At 43.2% G+C, this 19497-nt stretch overlaps 1 protein-coding gene across 1 annotated transcript in view; it reads right to left on the bottom strand.

Annotated features, from left to right (window-relative positions):
* Positions 1-16878, bottom strand: part of Derl1 (derlin 1) — a 28499-nt gene extending 11621 nt beyond the window's left edge. Inside the window, exons 1-3 of the mRNA XM_059246937.1 lie at positions 16528-16878; positions 6262-6373; positions 200-264 (exon numbers count right to left, since the gene is read on the bottom strand). Of these exons, the coding sequence (XP_059102920.1) occupies positions 200-264; positions 6262-6373; positions 16528-16680 (330 nt within the window). The 5' untranslated portion in view covers positions 16681-16878. The remainder of the gene's footprint in view (positions 1-199; positions 265-6261; positions 6374-16527) is intronic.
* Between the last annotated feature and the right edge of the window lie 2619 nt (positions 16879-19497).

Genomic DNA, 19497 nt, shown 5'->3' with positions numbered 1-19497 from the left:
AAGACTAAGAGGAGGCATCCCCAAAACCTACAATTTAACCTAGCTTTAAAAAAGAATCTCAGTTATTTTTCATTAACTACAGTTTTTTTAAACTATATTAAAAACTGATTTAAATATTTTTATCAAGTTATATTTCCCAAAACCTTAAAAGAGGGGGTGGAGGAGCTCATTTCTGGCCTAAAATAGCACTGAAGGATACCACGATGCAAATCCAGTTAAAGAGAAGCATGAATAAATAGTCTGCTGGCCTCCCATCAAAAGCTCCTAGAAACAAACACAAGGCAAACATCAGAGTTCAGAACTGTGGGAGAAAGTAGCATCTACGGAGAAAAATACTTTGAAAAATTATACTGAAAACATTTAAAAATCACTTCTTTAAAAAGTGAATTTTTTTCTGAAGTCTATACCATGGCAATAAAACTGAACCACAGGCACCTGACTACCGTCAATTTATGCTCTACTGAGTGACTTCCAGAAAGCTACACACTCTGGCTGCCATGGGCTAAAACAGACCCAGGGGGACAGTCAATTCCAGAAATACAAAGCTTCATCCCAGACACCAGTGAGGCCCTTTCACTTTCCTCATGACCTGCTGGCTTTTCCTTCACAGTCCTAACATATCTGATGGGCACACTTTCGAGACTTGGTTAATTCCTGTCTCACAGATGAAAGCTTGTCAGGAGCCTCGTCCATTCTGGCTACCACTGTTGTTCCTGAAGCCTGACTGTTGGGAGCCCATTATTATGACAGGGACATCAACTGCTGCTGTTGTCACTATCAATACTAGACGGATGGACTACCACTTGTCCAGTCCTGAGTTGACATTCTGAGTGGATTCGGCGTCTACTACAGGCCCTCACATTCTGGAACAAGGGAAAACAATGTGAAGAGGACTGGGCAAAGGAATGGCCAGACCTCTCCACATGTGATTTTCTCCGTAAGGTGTCTGTGAGGTGCAAGGGACAGATCTATGAGCCCTCACTTCAAAGTGAGAAAATCAAGTCATTCCATCACTGCTAAGAGTGCTTCATTCCAAGGGAGGAAAAGAAAAACAGTCCAGCGCTATAGTCTAGGGACAATTCCTAACGCCTTAGTCAGGCCATTTTTGGTTGTGAGCCTAGCCTTTAACGGCTGAGCCATCTCTCCAGCCCTTAGTCAGGCCATTTTAAGAGCAGCAGAGGGAAGATGGAAAAACAATTAGCTATCTTCCCCCTCCACACTCCACTATGATTACAAGACACTCGTCGTCAATTCTTCAAACCCCTGAAGAAAGACAGCAGGACGGATCTGAAGGAGAAAGAAAACAGAATGGCAGGTTTTGTAGTGTGCACCTATAATCCCAGTATTCAGGAAGCTGAGGACTGCGGGGCCCAAAGCCAGCCTGGGCCAGCCTGGGCTATATATAGAAAGGCCCTATTCTCAAGACAGAAGATGGAAAAGGAGGGAAGGGTAAGGAGGAGGGGCCAGTCTGCCACTCCTACTCTCCTTTGCGTCTAGCTCGCTCGTTCACTCCCTCGAAGGCACGCTTCAACCACGGCGTTGAGGGTGCTTATGCACTCAAGGCTTACGGTAATGAAGCACAGCTGAGATTCCAACAAGACTTCTGAATGTGAAGAAGAGCCATGCTTTGCTGGTGTGGTTCTGGCTCTGTGATTTCTAAGGATTCTTTAGATCAAGCACTTAAGATACTGTGATCACATAAACTGTAGTGCTGTATTATTTGGTGTGCAATTTAAGACAATTAATTGGTCTTAAATTGTAGTCTTTCAGTGCAAATCAAAAACCTCTTAAGCCAACACTGCTTCATTCTTTTTTGTTTTTTTTTTTTTTTGTTTTGCTTTTGTTTTTTCGAGACAGGGTTTCTCTGTGTAGCTTTGCGCCTTTCCTGGAACTCGCTTTGTAGCCCAGGCTGGCCTCGAACTCACAGAGATCCGCCTGCCTCTGCCTCCTGAGTGCTGGGATTAAAGGCATGTGCCACCAACACCCGGCTGCTTTTGTTTTTTTAAGACAGGGTTTCTCTGTGTAACAGCCCTGGCTGTCCTAGAACTTGCTCTGCAGACCAGGCTATCCTCGAACTCACAGAGATTCACTTGCCTCTGCCTCCTGAGTGCAGAGTGCTGGGATTAAAGGTATCTGCCACCACCACCTGGCTAAAGTATTTTGTTTCTGGGGTTTGGGTGGGAGGGACTTTTATTTATTTCTTTCCTTTGTTCATTTTTAACCCTTTGTAAGCATGTGATTCAGCAGTTTTTAGTGTATCTGTAACCATCACAGCAGTTTAATTTCACAGTGTTTCATTACCAACCCTTTAGTGGACCCAAAGCAGTTGCTCTCCACTCCTAAGCCCCCATCCCCACAGCCCAGCTTCTGGCTATCACTCGTCTACTCTGTGTGTGGACTTGCCACTTGTTAGGTCAGACTGTAACTGACTCCTTCACTCGGCGTCAGCACCGTCAGTACTCGTGTTGTGTGTGTGTTGGTGTGCCTCTCTGTTGACTGTCATCCCCCAACCACAGTTCTCTCCTAGCGTGTCTGGTTTTGTCTGGGTCAGTGCCCTTCCCTCAGTTATGTGAAGCAGAATGTCACGTGTGATCCCATTTCATTTGTCAGTAAACCTCTGATGTCAAGCCTTAAGGACTCACTTTGACAATGGAAGCTAGATCTGAACTGCGATGGTTATGTGACCACCTTCTGCTCTTGTTTCCTTAGGATCTTACATCCATTTACCCGCTTTATTAACCTGGTCAGGTAACGCAAACTGGTCTGTAATATTTTGTCTATGAGTACCTGGTAAGAGAAACCTGTGAGTTATTAGACTACTGGTTGCTTTTGTTTGCTTTTATTCTTAGAAGTGGCTTCCCTTTCTTTCTAGTCAGAGCATTTTTGAAATGCTCAAGCTGAGAGTCATTTTTGAAACAGTTTCTTTGAGATGAAAAGTTGCTCTCTGTATCTATAGGTTCTGTGTCCTGAGTCAACTGCCTGAAAAATTGAAAATGAGTCTACTGAATTGTACAGTTTTCTTCTCATTATTTCCCAAACAACATACTGTAGCAGCTATTTCATGGAATTTACACTGTAAAAGGGATCATAAGTAATCTGATCTATTTTACAGTGTATGTCAGTGTGTAGTTTCTATGTAAATACTATCATTGTATGCAAGGATTGTGAACATTGGTAGGTTTTAGCATGCAAGGAAGCTCTTGGCTCCCAGCTTCCTCACTTGAGTTTCAAGTGCACAAGTCAGTTAGTATGTAGAATTGTATGAACATTATTATAATCAGTCTATACCATTTCTTTGCCCTGAGTATACCTGTTACTGTTGCCCATTTCCCTTCCATACAAGCCATAGGAAACTACCAGTTTCCTTTCTGGCTCTTTAGATTTGCCTATACTAGTGTTTCTTGTAATAATTGTGATGGGATCATATCATGTATGGTCTTTCATGACTGTTTTGTTCTACTCAGTGTCATATTTTGAAGGTTCTTCTGAATAGCATGTAGTTATAGTTTATTCCTCATTACTGTCAATTATATAGATAATGTTGCATTCTGTTCATCCAGTAAATTGATGGGCACTTGACTTCAGTTCATTCTGTGGCCTCTATGACTAATGATGCTGTGAACATTACTGTGGACAGGAATCTTTGATAATGTCCTATTTAACTCTCTGTTTTGTAGACAGGAAAACAGTTGTCCTGATCAGTGATCCTATGTCCCAAAAGTCACAGCTATTTGAGATAACACAGCTGCACTCCACACAGCTTTAAGTTAATAGACTACTTGCATATTTTCCGGCCTGGCTAAATTGTTAAGAATGAACCAGGCAGTGGTTCTACAGAGCTAGTTCCAGGACAGCCACGGCTGTTACACAGTGAAACCTTTCTCAAAAAACCAATGTGGCCGGGCAGTGGTGGCGCACGCCTTTAATCCCAGCACTCGGGAGGCAGAGGCAGGCGGATCTCTGTGAGTTCGAGGCCAGCCTGGGCTACCAAGTGAGTTCCAGGAAAGGCGCAAAGCTACACAGAGAAACCCTGTCTCGAAAAACCAAACCAAAAAAAAAAAAAAAACAACAACAAAAAACCAATGTGATGTGCGATGAATTCTTCTCAATAAGATGATAAAGGTTCACTGAACTTTTTCTCTAATTTTGTATATGTTTGAATTTTTTCCATAATAAAAGCTTCACTTACTTGTCATGGATCCTCCACACTTGACCTAAAATTTATGATACTGGTATTTAAAATAAGAGCTGCTCCAACACCTTCATCATCCTTAGGTAAATCACAAGAGTGTGCTAAGCTAGCAGTACTCCTACCAAGAACTGAACAAGGGAGAGTGAAAACCATAGGTTCTGGGAGACAGGAGGAGAGCCCTGGTATGGTGGTGAGGCCTAGCACACTTATTTGTGTGTGTGTGTGTGTGTGTGTGTGTGTGTGTGTGTGTGTGTGGCGTGCATATACATCAGTATACATGTAAGTAGAGGTCAGAGGATAACTTGCTGGGAGTCAGTTCTATCCTTCTACTGTGTAGCCTTCAGGGAATCAAACTCAGGCCATCAGCCTTGGTGGCAAGCAGCTTTACCAGCCAAGCTACCTTACTGGCCTCAGTCTTCTGTTTTTCTGCAAACAAAGTTCGGGACCCCACCCTATGCTTTGTATTAAAACAGTGACTTCTTTTTAAAAGCCAGTAATGTCACCTTTAGGAAAAGTTTTATTTCACAGCACATGTCCATCCCACTCTGCCCTGCAGCTGTAAGACCGTCATAATTTCCAAATCTTGGGGAGATTCAAGGATGCTTCAGAAACCTGACCTAAGTAAGAGCCAGTGGTTTTATAAAATCTCCAAAGTCAGCCAACCTTTGCAAATCATTTATACTCAACAAAAGTACATTTGTATTTTGAAAGAGTATCAATTTAGCTTCTTTGTATAAGCAACTCAAAATAGCATAAAATATTGTAGGAAATACATAATTCAACAAGACACTTTTAAAACATTGCATTGTTTCTCATTATATCATACAAGAAGTTATATTTGAAAAACTACCAGAGTACCAAATACTGACTACATGAAGTGTATGTGTAGTATATGCATGTGTGCACATGCAGGTACCCATGGTGCATGTGTGAAGGTCAAAGGTCAATAGTGTCTTCCTCTACTGTTCACCACCTTATTTTTTAAGCAAGGCACTGAAACTGGACTTAACAACTGACTCCACTAGGTGGCCAGAGAGCCCCCAGGATGCTTGGGTCTTAGTCTCCTCGCACTGAACTGCAGGTGCAGAGCCACACCCAGCTTATTCCCATAGCTCAAAGGAGCTGAAATCAAATCCTCAGTCTTGTACTTTATGCGCACCCAGCCATCCTCTCCAACCCCTAGCTGGGTGCTTTAACCACTGAGAACGAGACGAGGCTCTGACCTGTATGAAGTAGGCCTTTCACCCTAAGTCTAAGAGATGCTTACACTCTAGCCCAGCTTTACTCTAGCAGGACAATGCCTGGAGGAAGTTTGAGAACTGTGGGAGCCCATTTTCAGGTTCCTTGTGACCTGACCCAGCAGGTCCGCATAGAAAGGATGATTGGACCACGGGCCTGAATGCAGGTGTCTGAGATGGTCTGCACTTGGCTGTGCTAGGGGGAGGTCTTTTGCTCCACCCCTTGGCGTCTCTATAAATACCCTGGAGCAGAGAGAGTCAGGGCCGGTGGAATAGGTTCCAGGCCCTCTCAAAGTTATCCTGTATTTTCTGTTTATCTCCACAATCTAAATCCTTCTATCTAATATTTCCTGCTGCTCTCACTCAAGAAAACTCTGAAGAACTGTGGAGCTGGTGGGTAAACGCCCTGCAGAGAACACAGCCCAGGCTTTCAGATGAGGAAGATATGTGAAATTCTCATCTGCTGTTATTCCCTTCTATAACACTGCTACTTTACAACTCACTCTGCGACTAAAAACTCAGCCAGGCCGGGGGTGGTAGAGCACAACTTTAATCCCAGGACTCAAGAGGCAGAGCAGGTGGATCTCTGAGTTGGAGGCCATCTGGATCTAGTCAGGGATAAACAGTAAGACCCCATCTCCAAAGGGGTAAAAAAACAAAACGACAACACAAAAACAAAACAGAAAATGCAGGCTAAGTGCCTAATACAGTCCTGACCAAGTGTGCATGTAAGAACCCATCATTATCCATTCCTTTATATAATGCTAATGACCCTCAAATGCAAGTAAACATAGAATGAAACACTACTTCAAACAGTAATGGATAACTTACCTGCTTCAAGCCGTGTAGAGTACTGATATAAGAAATATAAATTGACCAAATAAAGAAATCCAGTTCCTGGACCCACGGGGAAATAAAAGGTGGCAGTGAATGGCCTCCATATCTGAACAGATCGAAACAAACAGCTGTCAGTTTCTCTGAGCTAGAGTGAACACTTTTTTTCCTTTTAACAAAACAAAATCTAACTATCTTTCAATGAGAGCTAAAGTGACATCATCAATACAATTTGTGAAAACAGCTCCCGCCAGCTTATATAACATCAATTCACAGATCAATGAAATAAAAGGACATCAAAAATGATCAATAAACATTTTTAAACAAGTTAACAAAATCAATACTATGTAAATGTATGGCTAGTCTTGCCTGAGATCAGGCTTACAGATAGTCCTAAGGTAAAAGTATCACACTCAAATGCTAGAGGTTAGCAGGTTAATGTGCTAAATAGGCAATATAGACACAAAAGCAAACACCACCACACACACACACACACACACACACACACACACACACACACACACACACGTGCGCGCGAATCAACATGAAGGGGGAAGTCCTGATTTCAATCTCCAAATGTTATTTCCAGCAATAACTGACCGGTTTCCTTTTGGGGGCAATACTGTGAACTGAACCCAAGGCCTTATACATGATGGGTTAAGTGCTCTATCACTGAGATACATCTCAGCCCTCTTTTCACATTTTATTTTGAGAGAGGGACTCACTACATTGCCTAGGCTGGCCCTGACTATAGCAGATAGTTCTTCAACTTTCAATCCTCCTGCCTCTGCATCAAGAGTTGCCTGCACCACAAGGCCCAGCTTCTGTTTTTGATTTGTTGAGAAAGGGTGTCTCTGTGTAGCCCTGGCTCTCCTGGAACTCACAACGTAGACTAGGCTAACCTTAAACTCAGAGATCTGCCTGGCTCTGCTTCTCAAGTGCTGGGATCAAAGGCATGTGCCACCATACCTGGCCTTTGCTTTGCTTTTGAAACAGGGTCACAAAGCCCAGGCTATGCTAGAACACTCAATCTGCCTGTCTCAGCCTCCTGAGTGCCAAGATCCTAAGAGCACGCTACCATGCACAGCCCATTTCCTTCTATGTTCTATCATATTCTTCTTTCTTCACCATACTTTAAATTGCAGTTTTATATCTTCATTCCCTTGACAAAATATTTCTGTTGGCTTCACAGTCTTTCTTTATGTGGATATCCAAACTTCGTTTAAACTGTTATGATGCCATGATGAATATTTTTATATATCCTCTACAAACACACACACACATACACACACACACACACACACACACACACACACACACACACACTCTTACAGAGAGAGAGAGTAAATGCCTGTGAATCAATCTGTTAGATCAACAGACATATGCACTTATTTTGGTAGATATTGCCAAATGTCTACAGAAATGTTTAATTAATTTATACCTCCTTCTAAAATGTAGATGAGTGCCATCTTTCTACACTTATTCACCACAGAGAGTATTTTACAATCACAAACCTGAAAACTAATTTTTATTTGCTTTGAGAAAGCTGAGCATCTTTCTTTCTTTCTTTCTTTCTTTCTTTCTTTTTTTTTTTTTTCCCCAAGACTGGGTTTCTCTATGTAAACGCCCAAGCTGTCCTGAAACTCACTCTGTAAACCAGGGTAAGTTTGAACTCTCAGAGATCCTCCTGCCTCTGCCTCAGCTGAGCATCTTTCTATATTTTCTAACTATATTCTCTTCCTATCTTTTCTATATTTTCAAAACATCCACTTCCCCGAGAGACTGGCATTTCTTTAAATATTATGGAAGTTTCTTGTTACAGTCATTTCTCTTCTGTCAGTAGACTCATGCTGTTATGGTACTTGGCTATAGTTTACACAGCAGGATCTATCTGTATAGTATCCTTGTCTTTAAATACCCTGACTTCTACAGGACTGTTGCTGTGAGATCAACATAAAAGTTTAATACACAGGCAAGTGCACCCATCACTACCATGCTTACAAATTTTTTCTAACATTTTTTTCTAAGGATAGAAACATGTTCAATTTTACTGCAACACCTTCACAATTCATACAGAATGAGGAAAAGACACAACTTACTTTTCTAGATGGTCATTTAGCTTTCTGGTCTCCATTAAAGCAACTGTACTTTCTCCAATTATACAAAAGGCTAATTCATTTTAAGGCCTACTTTTAGATTAGATCATTTAGAATGCGTGCCTATACTAAGTTATTTTAATTTCTGATTTAATAATCTATTTTTCATATCTAAGGAAACAGAACCTCCTTCCCCCTTTTCTTTCACAAATTCTTTTTTTTTTTTTTTGTTTTTTGTTTTTTGTTTTTTGAGACAGGGTTACTCTGTGTAGCTTTGCACCTTTCCTGGAACTCACTTTGTAGGCCAGGCTGGCCTGGAACTCACAGAGATCCGCCTGGCTCTGCCTCCCGAGTACTGGGATTAAAGGCGTGTGCCACCACCACCACCACCACCACCACCACCACCACCACCACCACTGGCCCACCATCTTTTTTATCAATGTGACACTGACATAGGCTTGCCTAACTTCTACAGTTTTCTCCAGAACTTTCTCGTTTTCCTTTCATAATCAACCATTAAAGCAGGTAGCATTTGAAAATTGAACCTCTTGGCCCTCCCAAGCACACAAGCCTATACACAAATCAAATTGTGTATCTTCTTTCACTTCACCATTCACTGGCTCACTTCTCCAAAACATTACTAAACAACAATAATGAAGTGATGGCCTCCTAGACTTCGGTAAACAGCATAACACTGACCTTTGGCTTACAAGCTATGTGTCTGAAGGCACACTATCATGTGCCAAGCACAAAAAGCATGGCTGGATCAATCATGGGAAGACTGTCAAAATGAGCAAGAGCTGGCACGAGGAAGGGAGAATACACTCTTGGCACAAAGCCCCCAAGAACTGCAATCACACAATAAATAGAAGAGAGTTGCTGACGAGCCAGGGCTGCTAGAATGGAAGGTAAGAGTCAGAGACCTGCAAGACAGAGCTGCCAAGTCCATTCTCCATGGACAGAAATGCAACCCCCAGAGCTTAACGCTCTGTATGGAGTCCACGTGACCTCCCAAGAACCCGTACTAAAGCAGTGAGGCAACCAGTTCAATCATCTCCGTTCACAGCTTGGCAACAGAAACAGCACTGTCTCATGAAAATGGCACTGCAGAAGACATGGGAGGCCCTGAACACAAGCTGCTGTAAAGTTAGCATTTCTCAGCCTCAATTTCCAAGTATAAGGGGAGAATCATATACAGCCTCCAATTGCTTAATGACTTTTTGGTTACTGTCTTTTGTTAGAGAGTCCTGGGAGTGGAACCCAGGACCTGAATATGCTGGGCAAATGCTTTATCAACTAAGCTGTATACATCCTCAGACCTTGATTAGTAGCTTTTTAAAAAATTAATGAATTAGTACGCTGCTTGGTATATTTACATGCAATGACTCAGAAAGTGAGTTTTATAGATGAGGAAACAACATGATAAAAAGTTACATAATAGCTAATAACTAGTAGAGATAGAATTCTGTCCTAGCATGACTAGAATTTGTAAGACTAACCCCTCATCTTTACAATGCCTCTCAGAAGACACATCAGTATTGCAAATACAATTAATAAACATTTCCACTACTGCTATCCTTGTATGACCCAGAAAGGAACTAAGAGTAAACCTATCCGTGCCTCCCCCCACCCCCGCCAGCCCTGCCTTCAAAAAGCCCTGCCATACAGGGCAGAAGCAAGTGCCTAAGCCTTGGAGTCCTGTATGGCTAGACTTTGGAGCTGGCTTTCGTTGTTTACCTGGTGACATTTGTCCTGAACACCTGCCCTCATCCTTTATCTCACAGGGCTGGAAAGGTTGGAATCAAGAAAGTGGATTGAAAATGTGCTGTTTAAAAAAAAAAAAAATTAAAGAATATATGGAGGTGTGCTACTATTACAACCTTTCAAAAAACACCCACTGGCCTGGTTTTTAAAAATTCACATTTCACCTACTCCCATATTCCTTTAAATTACTCAACGCCTGCTTTTAGAAAAGAAACCTTGGGTTTTTTTCCCCTGACTACATTTTCTCTAACGCTGATGACACAACACTATTTTTAGCCACTGTGTGCACCTGTTCTTTAGAAATCAGTGTCTGTCAAAATACCTCACTTCTCTTCCCTGTTCATTAAGCTTACCCTTGAGTTATACTTGCTTTCATTCATCTACGAGACTTATTATTTTTGTATTACTTTAAAATTATAATTTGAAATCACTAAGCACTGGGTCTTTTCAGAAGGATACAGTGTTTACTTCTGCAATCCTCAACAGCCCCTTCTCTCCTCTATCTGACATGTAAATAGGATAAGGAAACAGGCTTTACTTGCAGGGCCACGAGTAGAAGGGTACATTCTCAACTCTAGAAAGCTAAGGGAGCAGCCAGGCACAGCGCAGGAACCAAGGACTGGCAGACAGAACTGTGTGTCTCACTCCCACTGAGAGGACTTGGTGGAGGGAACTGTTCACCACACAGCATCCCAAGGCCAGACCCTTAATAGACAGAGGGTTTTCTTGGCCCTGGTGGGGATGAGGTTCTTTGGGGGGAGGTTGTGCTTTCCTTTTTTTTTTTTTTTTTTTTTTTTTTTTAAACAGGGTCTTGCTATGTAATCCTGACTGGCCCTGGTACTCAACCTACCAGGTGTTCAAATTACAGTCTGTGTCACCATGCCCAGCTACAAATATGTGTGTGTGTGTGTGTGTGTGTGTGTGTGTGTGTGTGTGTGTGTTCTTCCAGAGAAAAGCCAGGCCCTAACTAGAACTTAGGTAATCTGAGGAACCAGAGCTCCTCACAGAAGGATGACGTTAGCCTACACGTTCACTGCCTTATAAACCCTTCAAAAAGACCTGTTATTCTTTACTCTTCCAACAGTGTCCATCATTTAACTAAAACTTCTCAAATAACCTGCTAATGAGATAATTGCAAATGCCATCCAGAATCAAAGCGGAATGGTAAAGTGAAAATAAGATTTGTCTGAAACAAAAGGGTTATTTTGAAGTTAAGAATGTCAACATTGGGCTGGAGAGATGGCTCAGAGGTTAAGAGCACTGACTGCTCTTCCAGAGGTCCTGAGTTCAATTCCCAGCAACCGTTACATGGTGGCTCACAACCATCTGTAATGAGATCCGGTGCCCTCTTCTGGTCATACATGCTGTATACAAAGTAAATAAATAAATCTTTAAAAAAAAAAAAAAAGAATGTCAACATTGTGGGGGACAGGGAAAGGGGATGAGGGCATGAGCTCAGTACCTAGAAGGCATGTAAAAAGCCAGGCACAGTCCAGTGCTGGGAGGATGAAAACCAGCCTAGCCTAATCAGTGAGCCCAGGTCCCAGTGAGAGAGCTGGTCTCAAAAAACAAGGCTTACAGCTCCCGAGGAATGACACCCAAGGTTCTCTGGCCTTCAAGAACTTGTATACTTGAGCATGCACATGCACATGTGCATGCACAGCGCACGCATGCACTCACGGGCGCACGCGCGTGCACACACATAGGTCTCCAAGCAAGATGATCATATATGTGTGTGCTGAATGATGGTGTTAGCCCTCTTGCTGCTGCTACATGTCAGCCTACAGTCCAAGTTTACTTTCCTCCCAGCTGTATATAAAGCATATTCTTAAATACACTTAAACCAACCTGAAGTCACTGGGTTAAATGTGACAAGATAAACAGAAGCTGGGAAATGGAAGCACCTGTCTGAGAGCTCAAGTCTTCCCATTTTAAGTTAGGGGCCTTTTGTTGTTGTTTATTAGTTCTTTCTATTTTTTTCTAAGATAGACTATCCTTGAAGCTATTGTATAGCCAAGGATGATTGTGAATTTGGATCCTCCTGCCTCCACCCTGGAGTGCTGGGATTACATTACATGTCACCATGCCTATGTGGTGTTTATGTGGTATCAGGGATCAAACCCAAGGCTTTGGGAATTCTAGGCAGGCACCACACGAACTGAGCCACATCCCTAGCCCCCAGTGACCTTCTTTATTCTTGCCATTGTTTATTTTTCACTTTATTGGAATAGGGTCTCACTCTCTAGCAAAGCTAGCCTGAAACCTGCTGTACAGCCCAGCCTGGCCTCTGCTTCCCCAGTGGGTTATATTTCTGATTTAAATTAATATTAAAATCTCTTATTACTACTAATAAATAAAAATAGTAAACTATTTCAATAGTTTACTTATTAAGACTATTTGTTGGTTATTATACAAACAATATTTTGTGTGTTATACTTGAAGGGTATGAAACAACTAATATAGTTCCTTGATTTAAAGGCATTTTTGTTTGTGTTTCTGAAATTAGGACTTACCTTATAATTAATATATTCATTTACTGTAATTTCTACATTAAAAACCAGCATTAAACTGAAGAGCCCTGTAGTCAATAGTCCTGTAACTGGTGAGTTTGCACATCATTATACTATCTCTGCTTTTCAGTAAGGATAGTGGAGGTCCAGACAGATAAATAACTTAGTTCATGGCACACAACCTGTAAGAGTCTGAGTTGTAAGTAGTTGAGTTGATGTCAAAACCCAACTACTTGAAAGCCTGCAATCTTCCTATCCTAAATGACTCAAGTACACGACGCCTTATGGCCTTCTAGGAAAAAAGGAAAAATCATTTTCTATAATTAATTTGGAAGAAATCACTTTTCAAAATGTTCTGCTAAACACTTGGGGGTGAGGGGCTAGCAAGGAATTTAAGACAACTTAGACCACTCTTAACTAGCTGAGACAGAAGCCAGTTGTAGGTGTTCATAAACGAGCCAGCACTATCTCAAGACAGTGTGGAAGCTGAGAGAACATACATATAGAAAAGCACAATACTGATCAAAGGGAATGATGCTATTTTGTTTTTAAAAAATGAAACTTAATGCAGGCTCCACAGGGGCATATAATTTCAGCAAATACTAAGGCTTCAGGAAACAGACACCTCTCTTGTAATCAGGGGCAAATATGAAGACACTCCATCACGGGAAGTACCTGATAGGGAGAAACTACGGACAGCCAAGTAGTGAGTCTTAGCACACTTGCTGTGTTCTGTTATCCAAACTAGAGAAGCAGCGCTTTAAAGTTTCTAGTTTTAAAGCATCCCATCACACAAAAGTGATCTACAAAGGAGGAGGAATATATCTTTAGTTACTTCAAATTGTGAATGTACAATTGTAAATCAATTATCCCACAATTTCTTTGAGCGGACACAGATGGAGTGCCTAAGGAGAGGCGGCTCCTGCAGAAACTGTGAGAGCACACCTTCTGTGCTTTCCCATCTTTCTGCATGGTTTCTACTAGGTTTGCCACAAATCTGCATCCAAGGGGCTGAGGCATCCATACTTGAGGTGTGACACAAATGATGTCTCTAGTCGGTTCCCTGCTTTTAATATTGCTGTATCTGTAGCTTATTAGAAAGGCTTTTGATGTTGATTATTCTACCAATCTGGCTACAAGTGAGCAAGATTTCACAAGACGGCTCCAAGAGTCTGTTTCAAACGCGTTCTCATAAAATGATTTACAGCCAACACTCCTCACGCACACACATTACCCAACATGCCACAAGGTACAAGGTGCACAACAGCATAATTATCAAAGCAAGTAATTGAAAACAGTATGCAATTCAGGCTGTGCTCTAGAACCATGTTCTCACAACCAACTGCTGCAGGTTGTCTCTACTAGGATGCCTAAAAAGCACCTCAAGATTTAACAACCACAATCTACACCTCAAACCATACGCAAGCCCCTCTAAACATTCCCACTTCATAAAGGCCTCTGTCAGTCACTCCTGTAAAACAATGCTATCCTTGAGTCCACTTTTCTTCACCTGCTCACCTTCTGAGTCCATTTAGTGACAATCCTGTCCACACTAACTGCCAAATCAATCACAGCCACCTCGATCCAAACCATCATCTTTCTGGCCTCCTAATTTGTCTCTCTCTGATTCCATTACCCAGCACTTCCCAACACACGAACTCCACTCCTCAGAGTAGGCGGTCATCTTTCAGTGTTTGGTTCAAATCCTCCCAGGCTTCACTGGTACTCTCAAAGAAAAGTTCAAAGGTAGAGAGCATTTGCCAAGCGTGTGCAATGCCCTAGGGCCCTAGGTTCGATCGATCCTTAGCACTGCAAAAAATTCAAACTTCAGCCTCTTACCATGAACTACAAGGCCCTCTATGATCCAGCCCTAATCTACCTTCCCCCCTTTGCTCTCCAGTGTACACCCCTGGTTAACTCCCTGTCTTCATCTACCAGGCTTCACAACTTCAGTTGGCTCTTATTGTTCCCAGTTTTTGCCCCATCTTCCAAGTTTATTATTCCTACTTTCTGGAAGGTGAAGTCCAAAGCCAGATCCAATCAAAGACATTCTCGAAGTGTCCTCTTAGACTTTTCAGAAACACCGGTACCTTAAATCATTCTCCTTAACCACGTGCCTCCCTCTGTTTTTTTATAGGATCAGAACCTCTGTCTAATTCACTATTGTAGTAAGTGCCCAGAAAATAGCAAGCATCCACTTACTTCCATGAACTCGAGCAATATATAAGCAGCTGCTATGGGCCCAGCACTGGTCTAGGTATCAAAGGCAGTGGTAAAGACCTTACCAACAGATAGCATAGAGAAGGGAGAAGGGAAGGGAAACAGAGCAAAGGAGGATGGAGATTCTCTGATGGAGAGCAATCAGAGAAGGCCTTAAGTAAACTGGCATTTGGGCAGAGTCATGAAGGAGACACAGAGGTTAATGAGTGAGTCATGATTATCTTCCTCAGTAGAGAAAGAACATGTGCAAAAGCCCCGGGGTAGACTTGGGTCAACAGCAAGCAGGCAAGGGTTTTACTCATCAAATTTCAGATACTGGAGGATTCCAGGGAGACTGACTGGACATGATCTATGTTTTAACAGGACCACTCTAGCCTGCCCACTGAGAACAGAAAGAGCAAAGCTCGCATGATAACAGCTTGCAATGGAGAAAGAGAAAGACCTGTCTGTATTCTGGATATACAGTTGAGGTAGAATCAAAAGGACCTTCTTAACAGATTGTCAAGGGGCTGTACAAGGTATGTAGCTCAATGGTAGAGCACGCGCCTAGCACATGCTATGCCCTGGGTTTGAGTTCCAGCACTAGAAAAGAAAGCAAAGGCAAAAAAACTCAGGGATGCCTCTATGACTGTTAGTTTAAACTCCTCTAGCAACGCATTTGCTATTTACTTCTAGGGCAAAGACAAAAAGGAAATTTGATTAGATGTCTACTGGTCATCAAGTGGTGATTTCTACCACTACACTAGAGATACCTGTGGATCTGACAATCTCCCATTCACGTATTTATGCCCTTGACTGGTAAAGATCTGACTCCCATGTTTAGGGAGTGACTACAGAGGGATCCTACAGGTCAGGAAAATGAGAAATCAGCAAAGGAGACTACAAAGTAACACCCAGAGAAGAGCAGAAAGAGAAGGCCAAGGAATGTGTTGAGATTCATATCTAATCCTGGAATCTGAGCTTCCCCTGATTAAATTTTTATATCACAGAAACGATAAAAATAACCTCTAGGAAATTAATATTCTTTGGCCTAGAATGGTAATCTTGAGTGTTTTCCTGAATGCTTAAGAAAACTGACACCTCCCGTCTCCTGAGTAGTTTCCTCATTCACTGATACATTTAACTAGTCTATGCCAGGTGCTGGATTAGGACCCGCAGAAAATACAGATAAATTCACACTTTTTTTTTTTTTTCATCTCTGGCCTTAAACCACTCCTATAAGGCGGAGAGAAAAGCTGCAAACATGCAAACCACCCATCTAGAAGTCTGTCAAGTAGACACCACGGATTAAGACGGCATCACCACGTTGGGGATGGAGGGAGGGCAGAGGACATTAAGGCAGGTGGGCCCAATCTGCCAACAGCATGGTAACATCACTAACTTACCTTTTCACTATTTCCTTCAGAGTGCGGATGGCGGGAAGCACGATCTTGCCAGACAGGTATCGTGAGTCACTTCCCAGCACACCAAAACGCGACTCTTAAGTTATCCAGGCCTTAGCTCAGAACCTCAGGACCTCCGGAGACCCAAAGGACCCCGCCTTAAACCCCTGGAGCCGGACGCACTACAGATCCCACCAGCCCTAGCGCGCCCCGCAGCCCACCGAACCAGTCCTGCCGCCGCGGGGACACCTGGGGGCTGTAGTCTCCACTGCCCGGACGCCAGTTAACTACCTGGAAGCGATAGAGGAAGGCTTCGGGCCAGAGGAAGAAGTAGGCCGGGCTGATAATACCGAGCTTGCCGATCAAAGGGACCGCGACGGTGGCAGCAAACCAGTAGCGCGTGATGGCCGGGATGCTCCTGAACCAGTCCCCGATGTCCGACATGGTCACCCGTCAGGTGGTCGGCTGCGCAGCGCCGCGCCTCCTCCCGTGCCCACCCCGCGCTCCTCGGGCCGGCTCGGCCAGGGACAGTAGGGACGCAGCCGCGGTGCAGGAGGCGGAGACCGACGGACGTGGCGCCACCGAATTCGGACAAGCGAGGCAGCGCTCACAAGAGAAACTTCCCCTTCCGGTGGCCGCGGACCACGTGACCAGAAATGCCCTCGCGGCTTAAAGGGCCAGTGTCGTTTTTTTTTTTTTTTTAAGAGCTCGACGTCCTGGGGTGGGGCCAACTGGGACAGGCGGGGCGGCGGCGACGACGACGTGTCTAGTGGGAAACAGTGGTTGCCCAGAGCAACGGCAAGAATTTCGAGCCAGTGGGGAGGTCACATGCCCTTCACCTAGTTCTCGCTGGTTGTAATCCGAGTGGGTGTCTCTTGGAGAGTGTTTATTTAAAGGGAAAGGAGGAGGTAAAGTGGATAGTTCCCCTTTGGTCACACCGTGGGCAATTCGCTCACAACTTCAGGCAGGTGTCTGGACATTGCAGAGTGCGGCTGTCACACGGTCGTGGTACCTGGACGTTACAGTCTCAGGGTAGACAGTTGAGTAATGAAGAAAATTTCAGAGAAGGATATGGAAAAAAAAATATTAAGATGATGGTGTAGAGGGCAGCGGAGGACTGGAAAATCTTGAGACGATTTGAGACCGATTTAAGAATGGGCATATCCAAGAGGTGGCCTTCTGAGTGGAGTGGTTGGACAAAAATCTAGGGAAAGGATTTTTCATAAAGAGAAAAGACTGCTTTTAACAGGAGTGCAAAGGGAACTGGAAGGGGGTTTGGCCTTGACTTTTAATCTGGTTCGTTAAGGGGCTTCAAATTAGCTACAGATCAAGATGATTGCTTTGAAAAAACAATCGGTGGAAAGATAGCGATTTCACTAGAACTTTTATTCTGTTTTGTTGCTGTTGTTTTGGAGCTTTAGGATCGGTAAAAAACCTTCCATAGAGAACACAGCTGTAAACTGACCTGTAGGGAACAAAATATTTGAACTTACTGCAATAAGAGAGATTGCTCACCCATCTCACTAAACAAAAGCATCATTATTGGATGGTAGAAAAAGAGGGGAGTGTTGGCAAAAACTAGAAGCAGCAGTGCTTTGTAGATTCAAAACAACTCAGAGCAGAGCTGGGTGTAATGTTTGATTAGCATCAGGCCTGGACCTAAAATAAAAAGCAGACTCGGTGAGGGGGGAAAAAATCCTCAAACTTAAAATAAATGTGGAATTTGGGGTGTGAAAAATTATTATTTTGTAAATTAATTGAAAATCTTAGGTCCAAGTGGCCCAGATGGCTCACATCCTCCAGACAAAGATGTACATTGATGCATTCCCACAGAGTTTCCATTGTTACATTATTTAAAATTGTTTTGGTCACTACTCTTTTGAGTGTTAAGAAGTGTACATTAGCCAGGCGGTGGTGGTGCATGCCTTTAGTCCCAGCCCTTGGGAGGCAGAGGCAGGCGGATCTCTGTGAGTTCGAGGCCAACCTGGTCTGCAGAGTGAGCTCCAGGACAGGCTCCAAAGCTACATAGAGAAGCCCTGTCTCGAAAAACCAAAGAACAACACATTTTACAAGACAGAAAGGTGCTAAGTATTTCACAGTTTAATGAGAGGATACAAAATTTGGAATTCTAAAGAATCTCAAGTAAGAAAAGTCTGTGGAGAAACTTCTTCATACATAGTCAGGAGAGTTCAAATGGCACAACCTTGCAAGAAAATCACTGTCCCTGCCTCTTCCTATCCCCAGCACTGTCATTTTAAATAAGGTATAAGGAATTAAGGAATAAGAAAAATTGGTTATCCAACATGGCTATGGAAAATTCCACTAATGAGCTCCTCAATACATGTGCACGAGAAAAGGACAAAAATGTCATGTAACCAAAATCCAGGCTGTGTTCCCAGACTCACCGAGTAAGTGAGCTGGACTTGACGGCTGGCTTTAGAAACACTAGAAGGTTTTTGTTGATGTTTGTTTGTTTGTTTCAAGACAGGGTTTCTCTGCGTAGCTCTGGCTGTCCTGAAACTCACTCTGTAGCCCAGGCTGGCTTCAGACTCACAGAGGTCCACCTGCCTGTACCTCCCGAGTGCTGGGATCAAAGGCATGCGCCACTACCGCCTGACTTAGAAACACCTAAGTTTATACTGTGACAAAACCACTTCTTAGCAATATCATCATGTGGAAACCACTTAGCCTCTCAGGCCTTTGGCTTCCTCACCTGTAATGGTGCCAGTCATCAAACTCCTCAAGCTCCAGCATCCACATAAAAGCCCGTGAGTCCAAGGGAGGTGTGGTGGGATGGGTGTGCAATCCCAACACTCAGGAAGCTTGAGAGCAAGAGTTTCAGACCACCCTGAGCTGTGTAGCAAGACTCTGTCTTAAAAACTCAGAAGGATAGAAGAAGAGGCTGGGAAGATGGCTCAGTTAAGAACACTGTTGCCCCTGCAGAGGACCTGGGTTCTATTCCCAGCGCACACGTGGTGACTTAGAACCACCCATGACCCTGGCTCCAGTGGTCTACTGCCACTTTCTCCCTTCTCCAGGCACTGGACATGCATATGGTGCCACTTTCTCACTTCTCCAGGCACTGGACATGCATATGGTGCCACTTTCTCACTTCTCCAGGCACTGGACATGCATATGGTGCCCATGCACCTGTGCAGACAAAACCCTCATGTGCATAAAAGTCATTTTAAAAGCATTTTTAAAATAAAAATCCATTTCCTATTGTTTCTCTCAAAACCAAAAATCAGAAAAAAAAAAATG

This window comes from Peromyscus eremicus, chromosome 20 (genome assembly GCF_949786415.1).
Source record: "Peromyscus eremicus chromosome 20, PerEre_H2_v1, whole genome shotgun sequence".
Lineage (NCBI taxonomy): Eukaryota > Metazoa > Chordata > Mammalia > Rodentia > Cricetidae > Peromyscus > Peromyscus eremicus.
This window is presented reverse-complemented; position numbering and strand designations above follow the sequence as displayed.